The 27,409-nt window shown below is 39.0% G+C and overlaps 2 protein-coding genes across 3 annotated transcripts; both read left to right on the top strand.

Annotated features, from left to right (window-relative positions):
- The first annotated feature begins 129 nt into the window (after nucleotides 1-129).
- On the top strand, nucleotides 130-11,801 carry ice1 (KIAA0947-like (H. sapiens)). The gene is made up of 20 exons (XM_042490599.2): nucleotides 130-532; nucleotides 724-782; nucleotides 1,566-1,677; nucleotides 1,847-1,923; nucleotides 2,022-2,059; nucleotides 2,213-2,295; nucleotides 2,446-2,522; nucleotides 2,724-2,761; nucleotides 2,891-2,973; nucleotides 3,071-3,107; nucleotides 3,366-3,422; nucleotides 3,540-3,623; nucleotides 3,771-4,156; nucleotides 4,675-7,155; nucleotides 7,732-7,900; nucleotides 8,083-8,243; nucleotides 8,535-8,725; nucleotides 9,564-9,664; nucleotides 9,781-9,879; nucleotides 10,956-11,801. Exons 1-20 carry the CDS (start codon nucleotides 443-445, stop codon nucleotides 11,135-11,137), a joined length of 4,605 nt encoding a protein of 1,534 aa, XP_042346533.2. The 5' UTR covers nucleotides 130-442; the 3' UTR covers nucleotides 11,138-11,801.
- A 1,412-nt stretch (nucleotides 11,802-13,213) lies between these two features.
- LOC121946289 (terminal nucleotidyltransferase 4A-like) lies at nucleotides 13,214-27,141 on the top strand. 2 transcript variants are annotated; one of them, XM_042490792.2, is made up of 12 exons: nucleotides 13,214-14,143; nucleotides 15,811-15,934; nucleotides 18,621-18,667; nucleotides 19,645-19,765; nucleotides 19,953-20,060; nucleotides 20,140-20,268; nucleotides 21,319-21,532; nucleotides 22,746-22,872; nucleotides 22,986-23,089; nucleotides 23,283-23,473; nucleotides 23,617-23,751; nucleotides 24,525-27,141. In XM_042490792.2, the coding sequence occupies exons 1-12, from the start codon at nucleotides 13,446-13,448 to the stop codon at nucleotides 24,969-24,971; spliced, it is 2,445 nt and encodes an 814-aa protein (XP_042346726.1). In that variant the 5' UTR covers nucleotides 13,214-13,445; the 3' UTR covers nucleotides 24,972-27,141. The 2 variants fall into 2 exon arrangements, with proteins under 2 accessions (XP_042346726.1, XP_042346725.1); XM_042490791.2 differs by having other exon boundaries at nucleotides 23,265-23,473.
- Nucleotides 27,142-27,409: the final 268 nt, after the last annotated feature.

Below are 27,409 nucleotides of genomic sequence, written 5' to 3'. Positions count from 1 at the left end.
TGCACTGCAGGCTAAAAGGCTGAAATACTGCCCCCACTGGCCAGCACAAGCTGTAGCGCTTTTCTGTTTTCTATCTGATCCGCCTCCATACGACATCATCGACCAGCGCTGCCTGAACCAAAATCCGAATTTCGGGAAACATAATATTTCGGTCGACAGAAATGTATACAACTGAGCACCATTCTTACTCATACTCAATTGAATGCATACAAGAATTTGTAGAGGGGTGACAACTACGTGAGATATATTTGATTTTAATTTAAACGGCATTTCCCGAAGCTACCTCCGTGGGGTCCTGGCTTGGGTCCTTGGTCAACGTGGGAGACGCGAAAATGTGAAGTTTATTTTGAACCTGTGTGGATTTTGTATCACCGGGAGATGGTCGTAACTTTTTGTAATTTAAAACATCGGCTTTGAGGGTTTCGGTGGAATCTGTCTTACCATGATGCCAGGGGACAGTCAGTCCAAAACGGCCGCAGTCGCCGCGGACGCGACGGTTGGAAACTGTCAAAACTGCTCTGTTTTGAACCAGGTCAGATCATCTTTATGTGACAGACGAGTCAACTGAAAAGTTGTGTCTTTGTTGACTGAATATATATACATACTCGTTGACAATTGTGACTGTTTATATCTTATCAGCCATGTGAACGTTGTCGGTAAATATGAATTATGACAATATTTCCCGTTTGTTTTTGTTTTGTTTCTTCTTTTCTCTGATCACAGAGCCTGACAGAATATGTGTCGTCATTTCTGGCGCTGAAACAGAAGATCACGGTTGCTGAGTGAGTACGGTATTTACCATGGAGACACGTCTCATTATGTTAAAAATTACAGCTAACTAGCTGTGACAGGAGACACTCTGTAACAACTAATGTGACTAAATTGGAGTCTAGAAATAATTTGTCTTGTGAATAGACGAACAATATTCAGGAAACAACACATTTCGTACTGAGATTTGATTTCTACGGAGCCCGGGATAAATATTAAGTGTAACTAAAATTAATGCCAGCTAATAATTAAATTAACGTTTCGTAACTTAACCTTGTGTGTTGCCCATGGACAATTGTCTCAGTAAAACACTAAAAGTAACTGGGTAAGTTTTTTAACCATGTTATTTAGAATTTCCTCAACAGATATAGCATAGTTACACATCAAAATCAAGACTATTATGTAACTGTATTCTTTTGTTAGTTTTTTCCAACTGGCTATCATTATATGGTTTACTAAACATTTGTCGTAGCAAACTAGCCAGTTATCTGTTTACTTTTGCGGATTGTTTGTCAGTGTTTCCCGTTAATAATTATTATAAATATATTACTTCTTTTTCTAACCCTTTACATGCATTATAATGGTGGTCACAATTAATTAAAAATATCCCTTTGTTTGTAGTTTCTGAATAATTTAAAATATCTTAATGGGAATATTTGACAAGAGTAACTCTGTAGTGATGAATTACTGAAAGACTATCAGTTATCATCATCTCTTGTAGTTTTTAAAGAGTAAACGCTTATTTGCAATATGTTATTACATGTTACATGAAACTGTTCTTAAAATGTTTTATGCAGTGACACGATCAGGCTTCAACAACAGCTGCATGAGCTGCAGATCAGACGGGCTACTTTGGAGAAGAAGACAGCAGATTATGAATCTGTGCAAGCAGAACTGGAGGAAAAGAAGGTATGCCCCATCTCTGTAGGATATCATTTTTTTTTTTTTTTTTATGAACTACTATTTTTTGATGGTAATAATGTATATGTCGCTTAACGTTAGTACTACAACATAAAATGTGCCAGCCACACTTTTGTATTTTTTGTTTGTTTTTCTGATGATATGTTGATTTTTATAGGATGCGCTCAAAGGCTATGGATCAATGTCTGAAGAGATGGAAGCGCTGAAGCAGCAAAACACCAAGATGACAGCTGAGTAAGAGATAACTATGTCATAATTATGATAGTTCGATTAATGATAGTATGATGGTATTATCTTTGTGTTAAAATGCTATTATTTTTCACATCCCTCAGAAATAAGAAACTTGAAGACCAGCTAAAGGACTTGAAAGGTACTTAAAATTTGCATGCTGTAACTTTTACCAGTGAATAGTTGCATAACTTATGAAAACAGTTGTAATAATCTTGTGAAAATGTTTCATAATCTTTTAAAGATGGTTTTAAAAGCACCCCTGACTTTTTGCTTTTGTTCTTTTATCTGTCAGAACTGATAGAAACACAGTCACTTGAAAATGCTCAGCTGAAGAGGGAAAAGGCTGCGGTAGAAAATGATTTGCTGAAGACCCAGGTAAGCAAAAAAGTGCTCTCCAAACACACTTGAGTCCTTTAAAATTGCTGTGATCTTATTGTTGACAATGAATGATGACTATTGTTCTCTGCAGCTTCATACACAGAATCTATAGGTTAATAAAGTAAATGTTAATTTTCATTTCCTCAGACACTTCTGAAGACGTCTGAGGCACAAGCAGATCAAGTTGAAAAACTGATTGAGGAGAATGCCAAGACAACAAGCAGGTAAGAACTTCCACTTGCTTTACAGGTTTCTTAACTAAGACATTAATGAGTGCCATGTCCATCTATCTCTCAATGTGTCTTTTCTGTTATTTGTTATGAAACTTTGTGTTATTCATGGTTCATTGTTTCTCTTATTTTGTTTGACAAAATTATTTCAATCTAATTATGCTAAAAGGTCCTGTGTTGTTTTCTTATCAACAGAAAGAACAAGCTTGAAAATAACATAAGACTGCTTGAAGGTTGGTATTAAAAATTGACAATGAAAAGATTAAGAATTGCATCATGTTCATAAGAATGTCTGAATCTGTGTTAATATTGAAAGTACTTGCTTGGGGATTTAGCTTTACATATTTCTGTTCTTATTTCAGACTCAGTTTGCGATCAAAAACATCAAATATCCCAGCTGACCAAAGAGAAAACCCTGCTGGAGAGAAATATTGATGACCTCCAGGTACAGTAGTGACCCTTTACATATGGCAAAGTGGTGGAAGCATCTTCAATAATATTCAACTGACTTTTCTTTGTGTATAATTTCAATTCATTTGCAGGTGAGACTGCTGAAACTGGAAAGAGAAAGGAGTAAAGGTAAGCAACTTAAAGCTTCATTTACAAAAACAGCATTACACTGCTTATTTTTCTGTGGTCAGATCTTGTTTCTTCAGGTTAGAATTTAGGTAAACAAAAATTGTTACAATTCTTACAAATGACCTATCTTTTTAAAATTAGGTTTCAAATGCCGTAAGATAAAGTAATTAGTTTAATCTATGAAACAGCAGTGTCTTTTCGAGAATTAAAATTACATTGAAACAAAAGTTAAGTGACATCTGAATTATTTCTTGGCAGAATATAGAAGCGCATCAGCTCAAGCTAATGCACCTGAGGAACCTAAAGTTGACAAAGGTATGCAGTCAGCTTCACTTTTTATTTATCACATTTATTTGGGGAGGTAATCGCATGCATCAATCAAGATCATTGTAAATTTTTTGCAGCTTGTGATTGTTTGTGTCTGTTTCTCAGAGAGGTTCCAGATGTTGCTACAGAATTTGTGGGCGTGTGTTGAACCTCAGCAGCAGCTCCCTGCAAACCTGTTGCACTTACCTGGTGAGGCATCATTAAGCTAACTTTATCTGTGTGTTATTAATGAATTAGCTCATTGAGTGTCTTTACTGTGTCTTTACTTTTACCTCTGGCTTTTCAATTTTCTTTCACCATTTCATGCATTTATTGCAATCTTCTCTTTTATTCCAGTTATTTCAGAGTGCAGGTCCAAGCAAGTTCCACCCTCTTCCCCACAAAACAGATTGCAATCTCATCTGAGTAATGCATCAAGGTCTGCTTCTCACAAGATCATTGAATCCCACAGTTGCCCCATGCAGTGGAAGGACACTGTGACACAGATAAAACCCTCCCCTCACAAGCAGAAAGCCATTGAGCAGCCAGCATCTCTGCAGTCGACAAGTGCCAAGAAGCAAACGGACACTCCCAAAAAGAGCAAGCGATTGTACAAGGAACGCAAAACTAAGGAGTCATCTCCTGACTCGGGCAGCTCCGAAATATCTGTTGGGGAGATAATGGCAATGTTCAAACCACTGCTTCCCTGCATTTCACCACTACCAGATTTGACGAGAATTAAGGTGTGTTCTTTCAAATGCGCTCTTGAAAAATTACTAATATGCAGTTTTCCCTGTTTTTATTTATGGTTTTAAAATAGTGCAAGCTGCTTCTATCTGCCTTATTGGATATTGAATTCACAATGCAAGAGTTGTAATTACAATGAATGAATAAGCAATTAATAAGTCACAGAAGATAAAACACACTCTGTGTCAACTACTACTTTAAGAAACTGTGACATTATTTTTCAATATTTTGAAACTTAATTTAATTGTATTTTGGAGAAACACACAAAACTCTGGTTTGCCTTGTATTACTTGCCTGTGAACATACACGTGATTTATATGTTCAAAAATTGCAGATTTGGCCTTTCTAGTAAAGCACATTTGTCACACCAAAGCTCCTGTAATGTAATTCCAAAGTTTTTAGTTAATAACTGGCATTTTTCTTGTCTGCTGGTTGGCCTGGTCCTTTTCAAAGTGCTATGATGGTTGTATGCTATTGCATGTTACATCTCTGTTTTCTCCTTCCTGACTTTCAGGACACAGAGATGGAATCTATGGAGACATATGATGAAGAAAAGGAAACCCATCCCCAAATCGCCAATGACCTGGTTTCTCATCAACAAGAACAGTCCTTACTCATTACAACATCAGTAACAAGTAACGGTCCACAATCTTATGCACAACCAACAGAGGAGACAGTGAACTTGCTATCAGTCACAACACAGGAAGTAGAACACATTTCATTTGAAAATGACTCCAAAGAATTGGGACAAAATAAGTTGAGTAGCCCTACTGAAGTGAAGGGCAAAAGCAGCACAGATGGTGAGGAAATGCCTCTTCAAAAAGACATGCAGACTTCGCTGGAGCCAGCGACTGTTTCTTTAGTATCAGCATCATCCTCTTCTTCCACATCAGACATAACACTGATGGTAGAGGTTGTCTCATTAACTACAGAAAGTCAAGACCAATCCTGTAGTGCAAATTCCAATAGCAGTGATACCAAAAGCATCTCTGAAAGTGAAAATGCTTTAGGAAAGGCAAAGGAAGATCAGTCAGAGACTATTACAAAGATGGATATAGACAGAAGTCCAAGTGATGTTATTCCTGGTGGTGGAGAGTCACCCAGAAGAAGTGATACAACTGTAATCTGTGAAGAAAAAGGAGATGCAAAGTCAGGTACTTCCTCAACATTGATTGACTCTGTGCAAGACGCTGAGGGTACAAATAAAGAAAATGGTTCAGAAATGGGAAAAAGTCATCAGGACTGTTTTGGCAAGGACACAGACATGCCAGACGATAACCCTTGTCTGTCAAGCAGCAGTGACAGCATCAGTAATGCCTCCAATTCAAATGCTAAAGAAAAGCTTGAAAGTGATGCATCCATTAAACCTCATGGGAGGGAAAATGGAAATGAAGCGCAAGGACCTGGAGGAGTTCATGTAACGACTTCTAGCTCAGAGTCAAATGGTGATAGTCATCCACAGTCTCCTCACAAGTCTTCACTGCTGAAGATAGAAGATGAAGAGTCCCATGCTGAGCAGGAATCTGGTAAAGCAAATGTTGAAACTCCATCAAAATTGGATGTGGACATGGAGACAATGAACAGTGAAACACTAGTAGATCCTGGCCCTTCCCTGTCTGACTCCCAACAGACTGTTAACTGTGAATCTGTTAAAGGAAATATGCATTCTGTGTGCAGGCAGTTGAGTCCTTCATGTGTGTTACCCAATGTGGCATTGCAGGCTTTGGAAACGTATCAAAGCTCAGACAAATTAAACAACTCTGAATACATTTCAGCAAGCAAAAAAACCCCGCAGTTTGTCTCCAATTTAAAAGAAGAAGCTGTCATAGAAAAGGCCATTGTCAAAGAGTTGCCTCGGGACAGCACAGACACAAGTAACCATAAAAAGAACAATTATAACTTGCGCTCTGTTAGAGCTACTATCTCATTAAACAGTGCTGCTGCCACAAATGGACAAAAAGAATGTTTGGAGTCAAAATGTACAAAGATGCTTGAAAAACAAAGCCCACATGTGATCAGAGAGGAAGATCCCACTCCAGTGGAAGTTTCAACTGCAGCTCAACCATTAGAATACATAGGCCAGGTTCGCTCTGAACTGGGCCCTCCACTTCCTCGTCTTCTAACGCCAGTGATCACACCTCCGAAAGCAGGCAAATCAATCAATCCAAGGCAAGCTATTGGGAAGCTCTCATTTCCCTCTCCCATGGACAGATTGGCTTCGCCTACCACTCCTGTCAAGGTCCATTTGACACCCAACAGCCAGCAGCTGTGTTCCTCATCTCTAAACAGTCCACTTCCTCCAAACGGAGTCCCCTCATCACCACTTCAGTTCGGATCCGCCACTCCAAAACATGCCTTGCCTGTCCCAGGTCGCCTGCCCTTTACGGCGGTGCACTCTTCTCCGTCGTCTTCCTCCAGTCCATCTCAAGAAAACTCCATGAGAATGCTTGACACCATGTACCCAGAGCTCTCTGCCCATGCCCGAACTCTGAGCATCCTCAGAGGGAATGTCGGTCTCGGTATTTGTTCTTCTGAGAGTGGAACAGTAACTTCAGCAACTGACAGTCAGATGTCTTGCTTTAAAAGTGTTAACTCTACTTCAACAGCCTTCACCAAGACTGAGATGAGAGGAGGGAAAAGACAGGCCATCAGTTTGCCTCAACCCAAAAGCAGCAAATGTCTCAGGCTAGATGACGACTCTCCTGCTGTCAGTCGCAGGCAGGCGCCTTCCTCCTCCAACAGTGGAGAGGAGACCACTACACCCAAGACTTTGAGGCCCAAACTGCTAAAAAATGAAACAACCCCTCCATCCATGGAATTTGGAGAACCTGCAGAGCAAAATATTATAAATAACTTTTTAAAGAAGATTGAAAGCCAGTGTTTTGATCTATTGCCTGTGATCCAGAGCCACCTGTTTGTGGGTAACCTGCCCAAAAAGCCTGTCTTGAGAGATGTGGAAAAAGAGGTTATCTCTGAGATTTGCCAAAGCGGTTTGGTGAGTATACTGGTTGTTATTTAACTCCTGTTTTTTTTATTTTTCCTTCTTACCATTCATTCACTAACTAAATTCTGAGCCTCTGGTCACTTTGCATTGTTCTTCCAGTATGGGTAACAGTAGTTTCTTGAGACAAACTAGCATCAGGCAATCTCTGTGAGGTTATTTGTACACACCAGATTTTAAATGAATGACATAATTTTTATCTGATCAACTGAACCGGAAAAATAATATCCTAACAGGCTTAACATTGTATTGCTACAGCAATTTCAGCAAAAACATTAACCCTTAACCCTAACCCTATTCACAGAATTGGCTATTTTCCAGTCTTTTCTTAATCCCTCCTTTTTTAACTTGCTTATGGTTTAATAAAGAAAAAAGAAGCCAATATATCAGCAGTCTTTGTATAAAGGAAGTAAAAATGTCAATTGAACAACAGTTCAAGCATGTGGCTGTTAGGTAGTCTTCTGACAAAAGTTAATTTATTAAGACAAATGCCTCATAAGACAAAGTGTGTTTTCAAAAATCTGTGTCCATGTGAAATTAATGTGCATGTTTTCTCACTTCTCTCCTCAGCTTAAGGCAGATGATATGATTTTGGCCATCCTGAACAAGCTGAAAACAGAGAAAAGAGATCTCAGCAGTAACTACATGCAGGCCCTCTGCAGAGTCCACACAGGGATCTGTAGACAGAAGAGAGACTGGGAGAAGGTGCACATCCTGGCCCACAGCCTACTCACAGAAGGTCTGCAATTTGTGTCATATTGTAGGCCTTTACACACACTTGATACACCTGCACTGCCATTTTAACTTATCTTGGCATCTGTGAAGACAGTTTTTATTCAGCTGCAATGTTTTTTTTCATCCAAATCCATTAAGCTTAAATATGATCAATGTTTTTTTGTCATTGTTTCTTCCCTACTGCAGATTTTCCAGATTCTGCTAAGCTGATTTTGTTTATGGTGACAACATGGCCCAATGTTCTCTCACACAGTGGTTCTCTGTGCCAGGCAATACATACTGTCACCAAACTGACAGCACCAGAGAACCTCCTCAGCTGCCTCTCAGCATTTCTTGGTTGGGAGAAGGTGAAGTATTTGTATAGATATGTGGCTCTACATTTGTCAAGTTATGTGTATTTTTTTTCAAATCTAGCTTTTCTGATGCATATCCCCTGATTTTCAAAGGGAGTGATTGGTGAAAGCATTGCCATTTTAACAATTTCCTTTGCATTTTAGCTCTATGCAATGCTTGATTTTCTAACCTTAAGTTTAGAGTCAGTTCATTGCCTTTATCACATCATCTCTTCTCTCGCATCTGTGCCCTGTCAAATAATGTAGAATGAGCGTTCTAAAACTTATCTCCCTGTATCATTGCAGAATCCTCCTTGTGACATTGACACGCTGATCTCCAGAACACTGTCTGACATTCGCTCAGGGTCAAGCCTGTCTTTCACTGAACACAGTCAGTATGGGCATGACCTGGGGACTGAGGCCTGGGAGCTTGTCTCAGCACTGCAAGTCCTTTGTAAACACAAGAAGTGGAAGTGGACCTATGATCATGTCTTGGGGTATGTCACTTTTTCTGCCTTGAAGCTACTGTTCTTAATGATTTTAATTTTAATCTCAGTTGTCTTCTAAACAACACAAAAATAACCATGTAAAACTTGGTAAAGGAACAGTGTGTAAGATAGCAGATTGCAACCTGCTAAAATTTCTCCGGGTTAAAATTCCTTCAGTGTTCATCAATCAGAAGGTTTTGCCAGAAGCCACAAAGGTCTCCTCCTCTCCAGAACAAATGTAACATGTGATTTAAACTGGTTAAAAAACACTGGGCTATCTCTGATGCTTGTCAAAGACAGGCCACAAGCCCAGCACCTACTAATTTGTGCTCACCTTTTTCTCTCATAACTCAAGATCTAGATGTTCTGGTTGTTTTTATTTGGGGCCTATTTATCCACAGAGGTCTCCACCTCTCCAAAACAAATGGACCTTAAAACATTTAAAAACACTGAATATCCAGTTTCATGTTTAAATTCTTTGTTTTTCCAACACTGTTGATGTGGAAGGGCTGCTGACTACAGTGACTGGCCCAAAAAGACAAATAGCCCCATCTAGAGCCCATGTTTGGTTTTTCCATTCTTTGCTACTGTAGAAACATAGCGGTGCAACACAGCGTCCTCCATGAATGAGGACCCGCTCTGTATGTAGATATTAACAGCTCATGCTATGGTAACAAAAACAAAACAATTCTTACTTTCAGGTGATTATACATTAAAGAAAACATACATGTCACATTATATCCCAATAAATCCTACACACTAAACCTTTAAAGATTTTTTTAAATACTTATTTTAAAGCAAGTGTAATATGTAATCCTGTGCTAATGTATTCATTTTACTTTGATAGCACGGAGCTGTGGCCACTCATGAACACCTGGGTGTCACAGCCCAGAGATCAACAAAGACTCATCTCTGATGTGACTGTCGCCACTGTACTCCGACTCATTGGTCAGTTGCATTGTTAAGTTACTCGGGTGTTAACTATAACCAGATGTGTAATTTAATAATCACCAAGGTGATTCATTGTTTGTTTTTTGTTTTGTTTTGTTTTTTGTCTTAAATAGGACGCCTCGGTCAACTGGGAATCAAAGAGAGGTGCATTTCCTCTGTGGTAACTGTAGCCAACGTCATCAACACATTTGGTATGCATGGACAGACTGAAGGTATGAAATATGAGAAACTTTGGTTAACACAGACTGATTCAGTTTGGCTGTAACTAATACGCAGCCTCTGTTGTGTGCTGAGAGTACTGCCAATTTACACCAGACATGCTTTCACTTCACCAGGATTTTTGAAACTGTTTTTGGAACTATTATGCTCATTTTCAGGTTAATACCTAGGGTTTGGGTTTTTACTAAAATATGTTAACTCGCTTTAATGGTCAAAAAGCACATTTTTCCTTATATTGTCTGCTCTGGAACACCTGTAGCATGTTTCAGGGGAAATATGATCTGAAACTGGATAGGAATGAACAACATGGCCAACCAAAATATATGTTTCCCTGATGTAGACTGTTACATGTCGCTACATGTAATAGTGTATGTAAAGCAGTAGGGTGCCTGAAACAGATGGCCATTGTAGAGAAATCTGTCACAATCTGACATCATCTTGTCTCAAAAATAGAAGGAAAAAACAGTCTGAAAGAGTGTTCAAAACATTCTGAAGCTTGAGGTTTTCCCTCAAAGGGATTATTCCTATATTAGTCAAGCTCACACAATGTAGACTGGGTAAAATCCCCTCAACTTCCGAGTCAACCTAAACAAGTTTCCCCCAACATTGTTTTGCAAGGGCACTTTCGCTGCAACCTGGGCTTAGCACCGCCCAAGATGATTGTGATTGGTTTAGAGAAATGCAAACAACCCAAAATTTTCTTTAGTGCAGGTTCAAGATTGTTTCATCCAGATCCTTCTCAAAGAATGACACACCATGAGATCAGTGTGGTTGTGTGAGACTACTTCTACATACGCTTACCCAACTATTTGAAACCATGTTTATTATAAATGACATTGTAAAAGAATAAGTCGCCTTTTGAGCACATTCCAATATTTACATCTGTACTTGGCAGTATGGCAGTATATTATGGCAGGTATATGTAAGTGTCATAGTTATGCCAAATAAATCAAAAATTAAATGTAATGGTCTGACATCCTATTATGAAAGAGAAAAGGCAATTCAGCAGTTGTATTACCATAAAGAAGTCTAATCTCAATATGTGTGGATATATGTCTTCTCTCCCCAGGTTTGCCATGGGAGGTCCAGTTAGCAGCCAGCTATTGCATCTATGACCTGTCTCCCTGCAACCCCAAGCCAGCCATGAATGCCCTGGCAGCATGGAGAGGAGAAATATCTCAGAGTGTCCCTCCTGCTGTCACTAGCTGCATTAACCAGTTAGCATCTGTCTGCAGACAGGTCACGAGCTAATAGAGACGCACATACTTTACAAATCCACATAAGCATGCATGTCAGTCTGTACTTATTTTAAAGACGGGGTAAAATAAAATACAGTAATGCACCTCAAAGCTCATTTTAACTTGCTGGCTGACAGCCTGTGATAGAGCTGTTTACCATTTGGGCACATGACCAGTCACAAACGGGGTTCATTCTCTTCCTAACACAGAATATCTGGAGGTTTTTGCAAATCTTGAATTTAAATGCACTGTCAATTAGAGTCAAACATTTTAGTTGTTGTTTAGTTGTTTTTTTATGTGCACTTCTACTTTAAAATGAATATATCATTTAAATGTACTCTGATTTTGTAGCAAATGATTCCTCAGTTTTTATTGTTGGGGTCATGTAAAATGGTTTGCTAAAATTTTAGACTGTCCACGGCCTGTAATAAATGCATAAACCCCTGCCTTTTTTGTTTTCTGTACTCAGGGAATGTTCTTAAATATTGTAAAATATGTACATGTGTTCAACTGTGGCACTGCTGCAAGTGTTTCTTCATACTAGTGTTTGTAAATATGAGGTATCTATGTTTGTATTGAATGAAAAATAACATTGCCACAGTATATGTTTTGTACAGTTTAAAGTTCCAGAGGTTATTTAACTTTTTCAAATTAAAGTTTCTACATATTGAACTAAATCATGTCTATTTGGATGCGTTCTCTTCTACCTGTGTCAAATGAATATACCGTATGTTATTGCATTGATGCCCTCTGTGGTTAACTATTTCATATACTGACCTCATACACATCTTTAGCATATGTGAGAATAGGTCATTTACAAACCTACATTTCTCAAAAAAAAACAAAACAAACCCTGCTGTTTATACCTTATATTTGAAAGTCATTTACCACAACATTGGCATTTACATTAAAAAATAGTGATAAAGACAGCAACTAATGATCCAGGCAAATTACTACAACTATCACGTTTTATTCTCCCTGGTCTGATCTATGAGAAGAAGTCAAACATATAATAGCTACGATTTCCGGGACTAGCCTTCAAAATAAAAGCCCCAACGTTTGAATCAAAAATATATGCACCCTCTTCTACCTAATACCTACATTAAGAAAACATTTTTTAGGGTCCTATCACTGAAATGTAAAATAATATAAGGAAGGACATTATTTTGACTAAATAAAACAATTTTTAAGAAATCATTTTGAACATGTGGACAGGAGTTTGAAAAAATCCTCAAATTGGGATAGCTGCACTTCTGTTTAACAATCTATATGAATAAATTAAAAAAAACATCGTTCTAGTTTTATGGCAGAGGTGTAAAGTACTTCTTGTAATGCTTCTTTTCGTTTTATGTAAATTTATAATAATTGATTCTGTATTTAACCTAAAAGGGAATATTACAAGTGGCTATTATTAGCATGGTTAAATTATGAGACAATGAGCCCCTTGCAAAGGGTAAGCTATGCAAAGGGCCCTACCACCCCTCCTACTACACAAGAGCCATGCAAGCAGACTTTGTGGTGGTTTTGCATGTCTTTGTAGTAAATATACATGCTTTTGTGTGTTATACATTCTTTGTGATTATTTTGTGTCTCCTGAGGTCATTTTGAGTCTCCTCCTGGCTGGTACATGTGACATCTTGCGAGCAGAGGCCACGGGGCCACCCTGACACTTTGGGCCCCTTGCCTGGTAGGCCAGTTCAGTAATCCATCCGTGATTATTAGTGAGAGAATGTTTGTAAAGATGGTGGTGATATTAGTCTGATTATGGCATCAGCTTTAAAAATGGACATAAATTAAGACAATTTAAAAAAGTATATAATGTGAAAATAAATGAAAAATATAAATATGTTATCAATAATATGAATAGTATATTTGTTAACTACAAATACATTTACACTCCTTTGTAATTTTGTCTTTTACGTGTTGTCGGATGTGGGTCTTTCTGTTTTTTTTTTTTTTTTTGTTGTTTTTTAAAGAATTAAATAGCTCAGCTTCCGTCTTCTTCTGGCCTGTGTGGTTGTCTGACAGTTAACTTGACGCATGTTTCAGTCTCGAGGGGTGTGTTCAGAGATTTAAATCCCTCAGACATGCGTAGACGCTGATCCGTGCTGCTGGGTGCGCCATATTGGCTGGCTTACATGGGGAGTGGAGTTGGACAAGCCGCTCGAAAAACCAAACCAGTTCCTGGACATGAAGCATTTCGAGGATAACAAGTAAATCAGCGCGGTAGGATTTATTTGTTTCCTCGAGTGCCAAGTGTTTAATTTGCCAAATTGCTCGCCATTTTCTCCGTGAAGAGGTTCTCGACAAACTCGAGTCCAATGGATCCCAGGACCGCTTGGATCCAGCCGGAGCAGAAGGGACCTGCCAGTTCCCTGTGGATGCACATTTGGGAAACCCCTCGGGGATTTGGGGCTAACTCCGGCATCGACAACCACCTCCACCACCAGCGCAACTTTGCAGCGCAAAATGCAAACTCCACGGAGTCAAACGGCGAGTATTGCACAAATGTAGCACCGCCGCCGGGGTGTGTGTTCGGGAAACTGCCGAAGCGAGACGGCGGCGGAGAGAGGGGGAATGTCCGGAGGAAGGGCTCCTTGTCACCGTCCTCGTCCTCTTTGGACTCGGAGGCCGAGAGCTCCTCGCCTTCCGGCTCCTCTCTGCAAATCGATAATTTGAACGTCGCAGAAGAGGCCAGCCGGTTTTTACACTACGGCGAGCGCGAGTTGAACGAGAACAATCTCAGACGGCAGTATCCCCCTCCGCCTTTTCACACTGTTCAGCAACACTGTCGCAGCATGCAACAATCTGGCGGCCACACCCCCACCGGGATGAAAAATCAGCATGGGAACAAGCACCACCACTATCAGTCACACTCAGCCGGCCGCAGGAGGCATCTGAACAGAGCCAACACTTTCCACGGCATCAACCCGCTCCTGTCCTACGGCTGCAGTGGACACCATGTAGACTCTTCATGCAGCCTGTGGAAGACCAGGCGCTACAGCCCGGGTATCAATGGGTAAGGATAGAAAGAGGAGGTTTTTATGGAGGGCTTCTCCAAGTGAGGTCTGGGGCTCCGAGAGAAACTCACCTATCAAAAAGAGCAGCTGTTAATGCACACTGGTTCACAAGGGCATATGTTCAGTATTAAAGAAACATTTCCACAATTCTGCCTTTCCTTCTCGTATATTGCAATATACAGTACTGTGCAAAAGCCCTAGGCTACCGTACATTTGTTCTTTTAGCAAAGTTGTAATGACCATCTATCTATTTTTTTCTTAGTTTCTCTTTATAAGGATACAGATACCACAAAGACCTTGTTCAATGCATTAAAACACCAAAAAATCAGAACAAAATGACTTCTTCAGACAGAGGTCAATATTTACTGTGACCTGTCTTTACATGTAGCTCCTCTTGAACTCTCTGAGGCAGACCATCTTGAAGTTTTCTTAAATCTTCAGATATAACAGAAGATAAGTATTGTAAATCTCATATGGTCTGCCCATATACTGTATATGTATTTCCTGTATGCTCTGGTTTTATTTTAGTAAAGAGACTGCTGCAAAATAAATATATAAGGTCATTATAACCTTGCTAAAATACTGAAGTTTAAGGTGGCCTAATACTTTTGCACAAATGTGCATCTAGCAATGAAAGTAGTTTGCAAAATGCTTAAAGGTCCAGTGTGTAGGATTAATGCCATCTAGTGGTGAAGTTGCAGAACAACAGCGGCTGATGCAAAAACGCAAATGGCCGTATCTAGAGCCAGTGTTTGATTTGTCTGTTCTAGGTTACATGGCTTATTCCATGAAAGAGGACCTGCTCCTTATGTAGGTATAAATGGCTCATTTTAACACATGCATGTCCACAGTCTGGCCCGGGGGCCCCAGGACTGATTTAAAATGGCCCTCAGCTTGACTTTCAAGACATGCTATATGTGGCTGGCCACACAATATTGGTTATACAAGCAAGATCACTTTGCATTTTTTCCTTCATCTTACAATGATAGGACTATCATAAGCTTTGTAAACACTGACCAAGTAGGAACTATGTAGGCAGAACTTTATTTTTATAAATAGACAGCAGACAAGCAAACAACATATCCTGCTAGACAGCAGACATGGTCCCAGCATAGAAGTGGCGACAGTGGGGACCACCGCTCTTAAGAGCTGCTGTAAAGTTAAATTTATTGTTATTGAAAGATGAAAATGGTTGCGTTTGTCCCATTTTTCTGTGGAATCTTTTTTTTTTTCTTCTGAACCCTTTTGATGCGAGAAGCAGCTGGCCCCCAGGTGTTTTCACATTATTCAATCTGGCCCACCTCAAAAAAAGTTTGGACATCCCTGTATGATTTTTGGGTGATTATATCCTGATGAATACAGTTATGAGCATTATACCAGTTAGGCAATAAATGGCCCTAAATCCCAAACACTGGACATTTAAGTTAAATTTAAGTGTCTTGGAGTAAAGATGTGTTTGAGGCATTATTCTTTTTTTTCAGTGTTTCAAAGATTCCTTTTTGAGTATTAACAGCAGTATAGTCTTCGTTAGGCCTAGGCCTGATACTTTCTCTGTTTCTCAAACACATCCAGCAGTACTGCTTATACTGTACAGTGCTCACACTGTTTTTCCTCTTGTATATTGGTCCATGATCCCAGGTTTCCTGTCTCCCTTGATTCCTTACAGTCTCCATGAAGAAATCGTGGACTTTTTTAACTTCATGTCACCGCGACCAGAGGAGGAGGCCATGAGACGAGATGTTGTAAACAGAATAGAAAGTGTCATCAAGGACTTGTGGCCCACAGCACGGGTGAGTGTTAATGGGCTGGCAGAGCTTACCCAAGCTGTGGTTCCTGTCTGTGGGAGCAGTAAATCCATCTGGCTTTTACAGTTTGTGAGACTGGGACCTTTGTTTTAGATTTTTAGTTGATTACTTGAGGTGTACCACAATACTCTGTTCTTGAGGTCATTTTATTCTTTTGCCCTTTGCCTTTATTTAGTACAATTTTCAGATGTGCTGCTAATCATCCTTCTAGTTTAAACAGTCAGTAAGTCGCAGCTTCCTGCTGCATCAAGTATTGAACTCAAAACCTTCTTTAACAGTACTGACCAAGGCGTAGCGGATTTTGTGATGGTCCTTAAAAGACCTTAAAAACTCTATAGTAACACGAGTTCTCTGAGTAACAGTGAAATGGATGACTTTTAATCAGTTTAATTGTCTTTTTGCTGATACTTGCTGATTCAACCCTGGTCATTTTTAAGTAAGCATAGGGTTCCAGCAGATCATTAAAAAGCCTGAAAAGGCATTGAATTCATTAATGCAAAATTAAGACCTTAATTGCTATTAAAATGTCTTAAATCAATCTTTCAAAAGTCTTAAAAATGCAGAAACATGGGAAGTAGGATTTTATAGTGTTTTTTTTCTGTAGTTGCATTGTAAAATCTCCAAAAAATTGGTAACATCCATTTTTCAAATAATAATAATTTACAGATTCCCTCTTCTTAAACCCTTCATGATAGTAATTAAAGAAGTGGAATAATCTAACATACAGAGTGAGACACACAAGATCGGTAATAAAAATCACCATTAAAAGCCTGGTATTTACCTCTTACAACCACCAAATCTAAATTTTTCACTTGACCAAAAATGTTAGGTTTTATGCCACGATAAACGGTTGGGCATACTGTTTTTAACTAAAAAAATGTTAGTTTATGTTTGTCTTTTGGTTGTTGTTTTTGTTTCATTTTTGGTTATTGTAAAATTGGTCTTAGATGTCACTGCGAGTGGCTTTTAAAATGTCTTAAAAAGTCTTAAATTATTTTACCTTAAGATGTAGAAACCCTGTAAGCATTGAGATGAATAATGTGTCTGAGGTGGTGTTAGCTGCTGTCGTTCAGATACATGAGGAAGACAGAGCAGGACCATGAATATAATCAGCCCTTTTTCTGACACGCTGTCTGATCGGACTGAATACTACAAACTTTAGAGGAAAAGGGACTCATTGTAGGCCTATTAGATTGTTTGTTTAAAAATGCACAAGTGAACCTGATTAGTGGTGCATTCTTAAGTAAACTGTTCTCTGTACAAATCCATTTCAAATATGAATGCAGACAGACTGACCATTTTTTTAAAAGGAGAAGTTAAATTTAACTGGTGACCCCCACCCCCTGTGCCGGATCAGGTGTTTAAACTCTTATGGGTGACAGTGTATGACAACAAAACACGAGAGCAGGCTTCTTCACATTTTACATAGAAATGTATTTTAGAATACATTTTTACAAAAGAATTTTGCATTAAGTTTCATTTACTATTGTCTTTCATTCGCAGGTTCTGACACTGTGTTACCTTGGTTTTTAATTCAACATTTTATTTCTTCTTGTATTGACTTTAGTTTATTGCTTTGCAAATTGCTTTGCAAATCTGCCATGGGCTGTTTAAATCAATGTTATTGTCTTATATACTCAGCCGTCAGTGTGTCTGGAGGTTTACTGCACTTCACATATCCTGTTTGGCCACGCTGGTGGCAGTCAACAGCCCAGTTTACACTGCACGTCCAAACACAGTCAGCCAGATGTAATCATTATTCATGTCGCGTGCACTCCCAAAGTAACATTAGTGAATTATTTTCCATTCTATGTTGCCAACTGAATGTTAGACAAAGTGCACTTTGTAACAAATAAGGGCTTTTTGTTAACATTGTAAACATTTTGAGCTAATCATAGCCCAGGGGGGGTCCCACGGGGCCTCTTGGTTCTCCAAAGACCAATATGTGTTAGCAGTAGAAATGTTTAATTTTTCTAGTGGACTTTGGTTCATGACCAGAAAATACAGTTATTTTACATTATAGTTTTTACCACTATTAAGAGACTTGAAACTAATGTGAAGAATTAAACTTTACAGGAAAACATGCTCACCTGTGCAAACTGATTGAGCTTGACAAATAAAATATCAGAATGACATAAAACTTTGATTATTTTATGTTTTGCAGTACTTAATTTGTAGTTTTGTGTTATTGTGAGACTTATTTATAAAGTTGGTAGTTAACCTGATAACACCTCCCCAAACTATTTGCTTAATGGCAAACTATTGGCTTAATGGCAATAATAATTGAGGATTTCTTTGACATTTTATGATGCAAGTCTCTCTGTACAGGTCATAGGCGTGTTTAGCCACAACAACCATAGCAAAAAGGAATTACAGATCACTTCAATATTTTTTAGCTTCCTTTATTCTCTCCTAACCGATTGCTTTGGTATGAGAAAGCACAAACACACACCAGGCAGTAAACTTGCAGACAATTTATTTAGTTTGACTTTACTATAACTTGCTGTTTAAGCAATAATGTACAAGGGATAAAACAAATTCATATCATAGTCTCAGTGCCAATACCCAAAGGTCAAACCAGCAAAGACACGAACAGTCAAATTAATAACGGTTACAATAATGTGTTGCCTCTTTAAATCAGGCTTGTATTAATGTGTCTTGTACTCTGCAGGTGGAGATATTTGGCAGCTTCAGCACAGGACTTTATCTTCCAACAAGGTAATATTTGTTTGTGTGTCCTGTATAGTCTGACCTTATATGGGCGTGTTTTTAAATGTCTCATTGACATGCTAGTTTTGAGGAAGAAGGATCATTATTTTTAGGAGGGTATGTTTATGTCAGAGAGCTTCAGTAACATGATTCCATACAGCATTCAGTATTTCTGTTCAGTGGCAAATCTACAACCCCATTACAGGAAATTCAGATTTTACTTTTCGCCATGTGCTCTCATGGTGTTGTCGTGTATAGTATGTTTCTCAAGGTCTCATTGTGATTAGAATTACTGAGTTTAGTGCTGTGCAATACTGGGAAAAAAAGTTGCTTTCAGGGTAGTTGTTCTGCAAATAAACAACAGCAGTTAAATCATTTCCATGTAAAGTTTGTTGGAATTATTTATCAGTCTAGCAGTCATGACAGGGATTTCAATGGGGTAATAAGGCAGCTATTTAATTCAATGATTGTTTAAGCATCACACCACTGTATTCAGCTAACACTCAATCGTTCGTTTAGGCTGAACTCCATGATCGGCAAAACTGACTATGCATTAGGACCAGGTCTTAAAGATAACCACTTCATGTACTAATTTCCTAAAATGACTGCTTCTATATACGTTAATTCATTAAGTTACTTTGTATACGTGTACTATCTTAGAGAAGAAACTGCATTGAGAGGTGGTCAAGAGCAGATTTTTTTTTTTTTTTTGCAGCTGAAGACAGAAATATTGCTTCTCTGAAACCTGCAGTTATAGTTAGAATTTCTTCTTTCTTTATCTTGTTCCTTTAAAAGTCCTAATCTGTCAAGCGGTCACATTGTGCTCACACAACATTTCCCAGAAGCCTTTATTAGTTGCACAACATAACACTAGACCCTAATCTAATATTTTGTTTTTCAGTGACCTCTGCATCACTGTGCACTGTGCACATATTTTAGGGAAAAAACTTTTAACGGTACAAAGTAATTTGTGTTTTTCTTATCAGTGACATTGACCTGGTGGTGTTTGGAAAGTGGGATCATCCCCCACTGCAGGAACTGGAACAAGCCCTGAAGAAACACAATGTGGCGGGCCCGTATCCCATCAAGGTCCTTGACAAAGCTACAGTAGGTCACCAGGAGAGAGTTGAAAGTGTTTTTTTGGGAACCCTCACAGTTGGGTTTACAATATTAGGTCCCAGTCAATGACATAACTGAAGAAACTGTGTTAGTTAGTTCATTGTGAATGATAAAATATTGATCGGTTCACCAACCTTTGGATTGATTCCCAAGTGACTCTTTGTCCTGTCTTCAGGTGCCAATCATCAAGCTTACCGACCATGAAACTGAAGTCAAAGTGGACATCAGCTTCAATGTAGAGACAGCTGTTAAAGCAGCACAGTTCATCAAAAGCTATCTTAAGGTAAACACTCATCATTTTCAGCACAAATGTGGTGTCTCTTTATTTGTGTCTAATGTTTGTCTTTCTTTCTTTCTTGTAGAAGTACACTGTTCTACCACCTCTGATCTTTGTCCTGAAGCAGTTCCTGCTGCAAAGGGATCTGAATGAAGTCTTTACGGGAGGCATCAGCTCCTACAGTCTTATACTAATGGCCATCAGCTTCCTGCAGGTAAACACACGTCTGTTAAATCAACAAAAATAAGTTGTCCATTAAAAACTATGCAAATTTTGCTACAAAAATAATCAATCTTTTGTCAAATCAACCAGAAAGCTCTCAGTATTGGCATTTTGTTACAGTGCTTCCTCAAAATTGCCACATCTGTGCATAAAACGAGGGACATGTCTTCACGCATTTAGTCTTTTGTAATCTTCTTGGAGTTAAATACAGTGGAAACCACTAAACGTGATTCCAGTTACAGTGATCATTTGCTTATATGGATTAAAAAGTTTGGGACAGAATCATTCCTATACAAATGCTGTTCATTTAACTGGTTTACAGCGATCAGCTAGTGTTCTTACAGTGTTTATGTTAGGTCTTTTCATACATGACATCATATGAAAGAACATAAAAAACACATGGTTGAAACAGTCAGTAAGATTTAGGAAATAGCAAAGTTGACTGCTTTCATTCACATTCATGTAACAAATACACAAATGTGAATTAGATGGTAATCTGTATGAGAAATAAAGAAAAGGGAAAAATTGTGCACATTAATCATATGCTTATAGTGATACCACATAATAACATTCCATTTGCACTCTTGTTGAGTAAATTTAAATTTGAATGAACCCAGGTCAGTGTTTTGTATAGCTCCTCAGTTTCTATATAAATAACTTTGGAAGATCCATAGCTGGGTATTAACATTAACTGTGGAAAAGATCAATGAGTTCAGTAGCACAGTGATAGCATGTATTTTGAATCTGTGTGTGATAACAGTAGATTACAAAAGTAGTTATTATTTGCGGTCTATTTTTTATGTGTCCACAGTGCTGAAATTTCACCTTTTCATTCAGATAATTTTGTGTGTGTGATTCATCAGATTGATTTTATTAATGTTTTGTGTTGTTGCCAACACATAGTGTCGCTTGGTACATTAACAAAATATTACAAGTTTAATATTTCTTGCTATTCAGTGAATGGACTCACCCTGGCTGAAGTTGCTTATAAATTTGGTTACAAAGTATAGATAATGAGTTCTTATTGTTCTGCTGATCACAGTTACACCCTCGAATTGACACACGACGGGCCAACATCAACCTTGGCATCCTGCTGATTGAGTTCTTTGAGCTGTATGGCCGCGATTTCAACTACATGAAGACCGGCATCAGGGTTAAGAATGGAGGGGCTTACCTGTGTAAGGAGGAGATGCTCAAAGCCATGGGGAGTGGAAACAGGCCATCCATGCTCTGCATAGAAGACCCAATACAGCCAGGTCAGATTGGGATTTGAATTGATGCATAAGTGGTGATCAACATGATCAATTCAGCATTCCACGTGTGGGGATGTGAATTGAGAATCGGTTCCAATTTGTCTGTTTGGCATGTTTTTCTGACAGTTGCCTATTGCAAAACAATGACATCAAACTTGTGTCTAAACTGCTAGAAACTGGCAACAAGAGAGTAATGGCAGAGAGGAGAAATCAGTCAAAAGTGTGGCTTCTCTCAAGAGGAAACAAGACAGTGCAACATACTATGTGTTACAGTTGTTATAGAAAAATCAGTCTATGCAACGAATGACATTACCGCAGTAGTACCTGTGCAATAACAGCTTTTCCTTACCTGTGGGTGTGTGTGAGAGGCAGAGCCTCATGTATGAGGTGAATAGATAGCGTATCACTATTCTGATTGGTAGTAGTAATCCCTTGTAAGATGACACCTGAATACTGGTGACAGATGTGTCACTAGATAAAGCACAGCGGGATGCAGACATTTCATATGCCAGAAGTATATCACGTAGATATGCCTCGGCAGGTTTGTCACTGTGCCGTAGTCTGCACATTTAAGTGATTATTTCGAGAATTGTAACACTGGGTTTCATGATCAAAGAAAATCTTTGTCTGCTTACGATAACATAAGTGCCATGCAGGCAGACTTAGCAGATTTTTTTTCTTTAATTAGGAATACGTAAATGAAAACCTGTGTATGCCTAATTTTATCCCCCACAGAAAATTGATCAGGAATCAATAAGGGAATAGGTAAAGAAAAAGACCGATAAGAAGAATCATTAATGGCATAATATCAATAACATATTACTAATAGTAGCGAACAGGCAAAATGTATCATCTGCCCATTTACATAGGGAAACATGACAAATGGTGTTAAAATTGTAATCAACACCTAATATAGTGTAAATGTTGCCAAATTCACTGAAATTGTTGGAAGTTCTAGTTTCAAATCGTAGATGCGTAGTTGCCATTGTGTCAAGTATGTTACATTTGCGAGTAAAATTATATCTAATTCGATATTGATTTGACTGCCAAATCCTCCTCTAGAACAGGATGGGATCAGGCACTGTTAAGCCTAGATGTTGAGTGCTCTTACACATTTCCTTGGAGTTTATACCGAGGATGTCATTCATATATTATGTTGTCCAAAACTGCTTCTGTGTGTAATCTCTATATATTTTTCATTTTGTGGCTGTCACAGGGAACGACGTGGGCAGGAGTTCGTATGGTGTCCTGCAAGTCAAGCAGGTGTTTGACTTTGCCTACATGGTGCTGAGTCATGGAGTGTCTCCTCTCGCACGCGCTTACCCCAACAAAGAATATGACAGGTTGGTTTCTTAATTAATTACATATTTTCTTATCTTTTGCAGTGTTTGTTTTCAGCACTAGTTTTGAGTTTGTCTTGGCAGCATTATGGATTACACCTCTCTCTGTGCTGCAGTACTTTAGGACGCATCATCAAAGTCAGCCCAGAGGTATTGGCCTACAGAGACTGGACAATTAAGAAGTGGGGAGCTAAGCAGTATGCCAAGCTGGAGAACCATGGTAACTTTGTGGGAATCTTTCGTATGTTTGCATCTATTTTGTAACATTTATATTGCAGTTGTGTTTTGTGAAGACTTCAGACACAGTGACAAAATATTTCCCCTTTTTAACAGTCAAATGATGTCGTGAATATACCTGACGCTGTCAAATGTGCTTAAACTTTTTTAAACACTAGTATTCTGTTTGGTCCAAGATGTGGAGACCTGTGAGCAGGACCTCGCCAGGCTGATGCTGGTTTCTGTGGAGGACCGGAGAGACACTTCCTCCCCTCTCAGTGCTGACTCCCCCTCACCTTCTCCAGTCTTCCTCCCCAGCCCTCAGCACCACTCATCATCATCCTCTGCATGCTCACTTTCCTCCTCCTCCTCCTCCGGGAGTGACATCGTAAGGCCAAATTATTTTTTTCTTCTATTTAAACACTTGTGACTCAGTAGTTCACAGCCACTTTGGCAACGTGTGAGAGAAACAAACAATTTGAGATAAATGCAATGGTCTAATGCTTTCTGTGCCTTCATGTCTTTTTCCAGGAGTCTGATTCCCCCCCGAGCAGTAATGCTGCTATCCAGCTCCACCCCCTCACCCTGGCCTCAGTCCATTCAGTAATCCAGATGGCTACTGACTTGAGGGCCACACATCCTGCAGGCTTCCACACCATGCCTCAGGTTGGTTTCATTTTTTTCTTCCTTTTCATAGATTTTAGAAAAAACATCAACCTATACTAACATTTCTCTTTTCAGGCAGTGTAGAACCTATTAATCCTTTAAAAACAGCAGAAAGTGTCATCACATTGTATACTTGTGATGATGTCATTATGGTATGTTGCATGCAGAACCCCACCATGCAGCCAGAGGAATCAATAATTAAACTAGATCAGATAGCTTTGATGTGCTCATTTTCATTGAACTCTGTCCATGAAACTGAGCATATCTCAAAAAGGAATTTATGTACACAGTTAAAATATTGTTTAGAAATGTTTTGGCTCAATGTATTCATTTTGTGAAACTTAACAAAATAAACTTGTCAGATTTTTGTAATATATATTTAAATTTATGGAATAAATTCAATACTTGCATAATCTTTTCAGCTTAGGTGTAGATTTTAGGGAAAAACAGCATTTGAAGATTTTTTTAGAAATGACATCAACATAAGCAATGTAGGCACTGTCAGGCCATTTCTGCTGCAGAGTTCAAAGGGTTAACTCAGTACACTGACATTTTTATTTTTTCCTTTGCATTCTAATAGACAATATACATGTTTAATTTGGGAATGAAAACTATTGCATTTACCCCAATTTGAATACGCATATCAAATCTAATTTGACAGTGAGATATGATTTCTAGTTTATAATTCCCACCATGTTTCAACAATGCAAACACTTCACTCTTGGTAGACTTCTCATTGCATATTCTGCATGATTTTTTTTTTTTTTTTTTAGGTCCAGATGTCTCTCCCAGAAAACCTGACCATCCCGTCGCTCTCCGATTGCCAGTTCTACCACGAGAATCCACCCTCAATCAGTGTTGTGCACCGTCACCTGTCGCAAGCTGCACACGTCTCCCAGCACACTAACTCCACGAGCCCTCTCCCCAGCCCCCTCCACCAGCTCCACCACCCTCAGATGGGAGGGCAGCATAGCCATACTTACACCATTAGGTCCAATTCCCATGGCTCTCTTGATCCGCACAAAGTTGGCTTCAAGCACAACCAAGGTGGCTGCCTCAGAGGTCAAAATCAGTCTCAAGGTAACTTCAGTCCCCAGCGGCAGTTTGTTCCCCAGGGTCATAACACGGCTCCGGGTTTCAGGAACCAGCAGCAGTACAACCGCAACACCTGGCGGCGCAGGAAGAGGGACAATCTTCCTGCTCTTAACCAGAGCAGATGAAAGACATGCATGACTTGACTGGCACTGGTTTTTGAAGGCCTCACTTAGCCCATCATGAGTCTTGGTGGTGAGGAGTTTGAAGGATTCATGATACACTTGCTTTTTGTTGGAGGCTCTAAGAAACACTGACTTTTTCCTGGAACTCACAAGTCAAGGGAAGCTGTTTCCTAAAGTGTCAAATGATTGATCTCTGCTAGCATTGTGCAAGCACTAAGTGATGCTACAAGGCTCTCGCAGGTGAAGGCGCAATTTTAAAGGCCTAAAGTCTTAGCTGCTCGTTTTGTTACATCGGCCTAACAGTCAGAGGCCCTTCCTCTAAATTTGATGCACACCAGCACAGACTTTGAGTTGATGAAGGAATTCCTGATTGCCAGACTGGGTTTCTCACCAGTGTCGCTGTCCAGCTGCTAAAGACTGGCTGGTATGCTGAAGGGTTCGGTCAAGTATTGAGTTTCCATGCAACTTGAACACCTTAGAAAGCAACATCATGTGCCATAGTACTGAACTGGTTATTAAGCCTGGTCTCTCTTGAAGTTTTGACACTTGTTGGGCCTTTTTGATCAGGTTTTGGGCTCATCTGGCCTTCTGAATGCAACTCCCTATCGGCTACGCTCTTGATTCAGAGCTCTCACAGCTTGGACTATCACCTACCAATTGTACTCTGGACCGAAGCGAAGCACTACCTTTTTGACCTATGCAGCGCAATGCTGACTTGATGTTTTTGGTGTGACGGCACAAACCGGACCTTGTCTCAAGTGCTTAAACTGTGATGACTTGTTTGAATGTACAAAGTGTTTCCTTTTTTTGTATGTTGGTCATATGTTCTCTTATTTTTGTCACTGAGGGCTTTTTTTTGTTCACATTGGCACTACTATGTTTTGTTTTTGTAAACATTGCCACCTTATTTTATGTTTGTTGCGTTCATGTGCAATAATTGCTTTTATTTAATTTATTTCACATTTTAGGTTTATTTTAGGGGTTTTCCCCACTATAAGTTTGCTTTTTTTTTAATTTTTAGACAACATTGATCTGTGCAATAGATGGATTTAAGGGCCTTGAAGAGGTGTGTGTGTGTGTGTGTGTGTGTGTGTGTGTGTGTGTGTGTGTGTGTGTGTGTGTGTGTGTGTAGCCTTCTAGCAGAAGGGGGAGCTATGGTTAAGCAACATAAAAATGTGCCAAAAATGACATGAAGCCAACATTTTACTCATATTTACTTTACCATTTCATTATGATCACTTGAAATTTTGCCAACTACCTGTCCATATGTTTTTCAATCACAACCCATGTCACTCTGTTTAGTAGTTTGACTTTTATTTGGGTGTATTTCCTCTTGATAGACTGTAGGCTGTACTGGAAATGCACCTTCAGCAGTGTTTACTCATGTCATTTCAAAAATAGTTGGTGCTACTTATTACCAGCAAAGTGCTTTTTTTCTGCCTTATATCTCCTTTGATTCTGTTAGAGCAACAGGTTAACTGCCTTCTTAAATGACCAAATCTGCCCTTTTTCCTGTACGAAGCCAGCTTTCTGTTTGTTTCTATAAGCACTGCCAGGTTTACTTGGCTTTTATTTTTACACCCAGCTTCTAGGTGTATGCTCCAGGAGTAGACTCCTACTGCAGCCAATGATTGTTAACATTAACATCATGTCACAACATTTATTTTTTTTAATTCAGAAGTCATAATTATAAAAGGCAAGAGGTTCTTACATTTCAAAGGGAATTTCCTCTTCCATATTTAAAGTCAGTATTCCTACATCTTGTAAGACAAGGTTTCAAAGCTACATTATTTACACAGCAATCCATACGAGGACTTGAGCTTGGGATGTCACAGATTCACCGTTACTGGAGTTTTGGTAGAGCCATTCACAGAACCAAAATTTGATGGAGGTAGTATGTTTTAAGTCTGTCATTATTATAATGCATTGCACACCGATTTGATGGAATCAACATGATACGGTTAGCCTTATCCTCTCGTTTTCAATGCTGCTTTTATTAAGCCGTGTAGAGGACGATCGATGGGTTGCTACATCATATTGTCACGAACCAAATTCCCTGCTCAAATATGTGTAATTAAGGATGGGTTATGTGTAAATGACTGACATATAGATGTATACCTTGTTTTTTTATGTAAGTTTTTCTATTTTTTTAATAAACATTTTAAAACTCCAAGTTCAGTTCAAGGTGTAAATTTGTGTGCTTGTAATGTGTTATGCCTGCTCTTTTGCTAGCCACTACATGGTGCCTTTAAAAGTATACTTCACGCATAAAATGACCATTTGTATATTAGTTACTCACCCCCAGTTACTTTGAATTTGTGAAGAAAACAGTGCTTGCATTCCTCCATGGTGTATGGGGAAAAAGGGGGAAGCAATATTGATGAACTGAAGTCAGGTGCGTGTAAAACAGCAAAACTATATCAAAACATTGTTTACAAGCT

This window comes from Plectropomus leopardus, chromosome 11 (assembly GCF_026936395.1).
Source record: "Plectropomus leopardus strain MGB_pleo_1.0 chromosome 11, ASM2693639v1, whole genome shotgun sequence".
Taxonomy (NCBI): Eukaryota; Metazoa; Chordata; class Actinopteri; order Perciformes; family Serranidae; genus Plectropomus; species Plectropomus leopardus.
This window is presented reverse-complemented; position numbering and strand designations above follow the sequence as displayed.

What these genes read in the sequence shown, in the direction of transcription:
- ice1 (XM_042490599.2), top strand. Translation starts at nt 443, where the DNA reads ATGATGCCAGGGGACAGTCAGTCCAAAACGGCCGCAGTCGCCGCGGAC. An exon ending in CCACAGCCTACTCACAGAAG is followed by an intron (nt 7,901 to 8,082) that starts GTCTGCAATTTG and finishes TCCCTACTGCAG; the next exon opens with ATTTTCCAGATTCTGCTAAG. An exon ending in TATGCATGGACAGACTGAAG is followed by an intron (nt 9,880 to 10,955) that starts GTATGAAATATG and finishes TTCTCTCCCCAG; the next exon opens with GTTTGCCATGGGAGGTCCAG.
- LOC121946289 (XM_042490791.2), top strand. Translation starts at nt 13,446, where the DNA reads ATGGATCCCAGGACCGCTTGGATCCAGCCGGAGCAGAAGGGACCTGCC. An exon ending in TCATCAAAAGCTATCTTAAG is followed by an intron (nt 20,061 to 20,139) that starts GTAAACACTCAT and finishes TCTTTCTTGTAG; the next exon opens with AAGTACACTGTTCTACCACC. An exon ending in TGGCCATCAGCTTCCTGCAG is followed by an intron (nt 20,269 to 21,318) that starts GTAAACACACGT and finishes TGCTGATCACAG; the next exon opens with TTACACCCTCGAATTGACAC.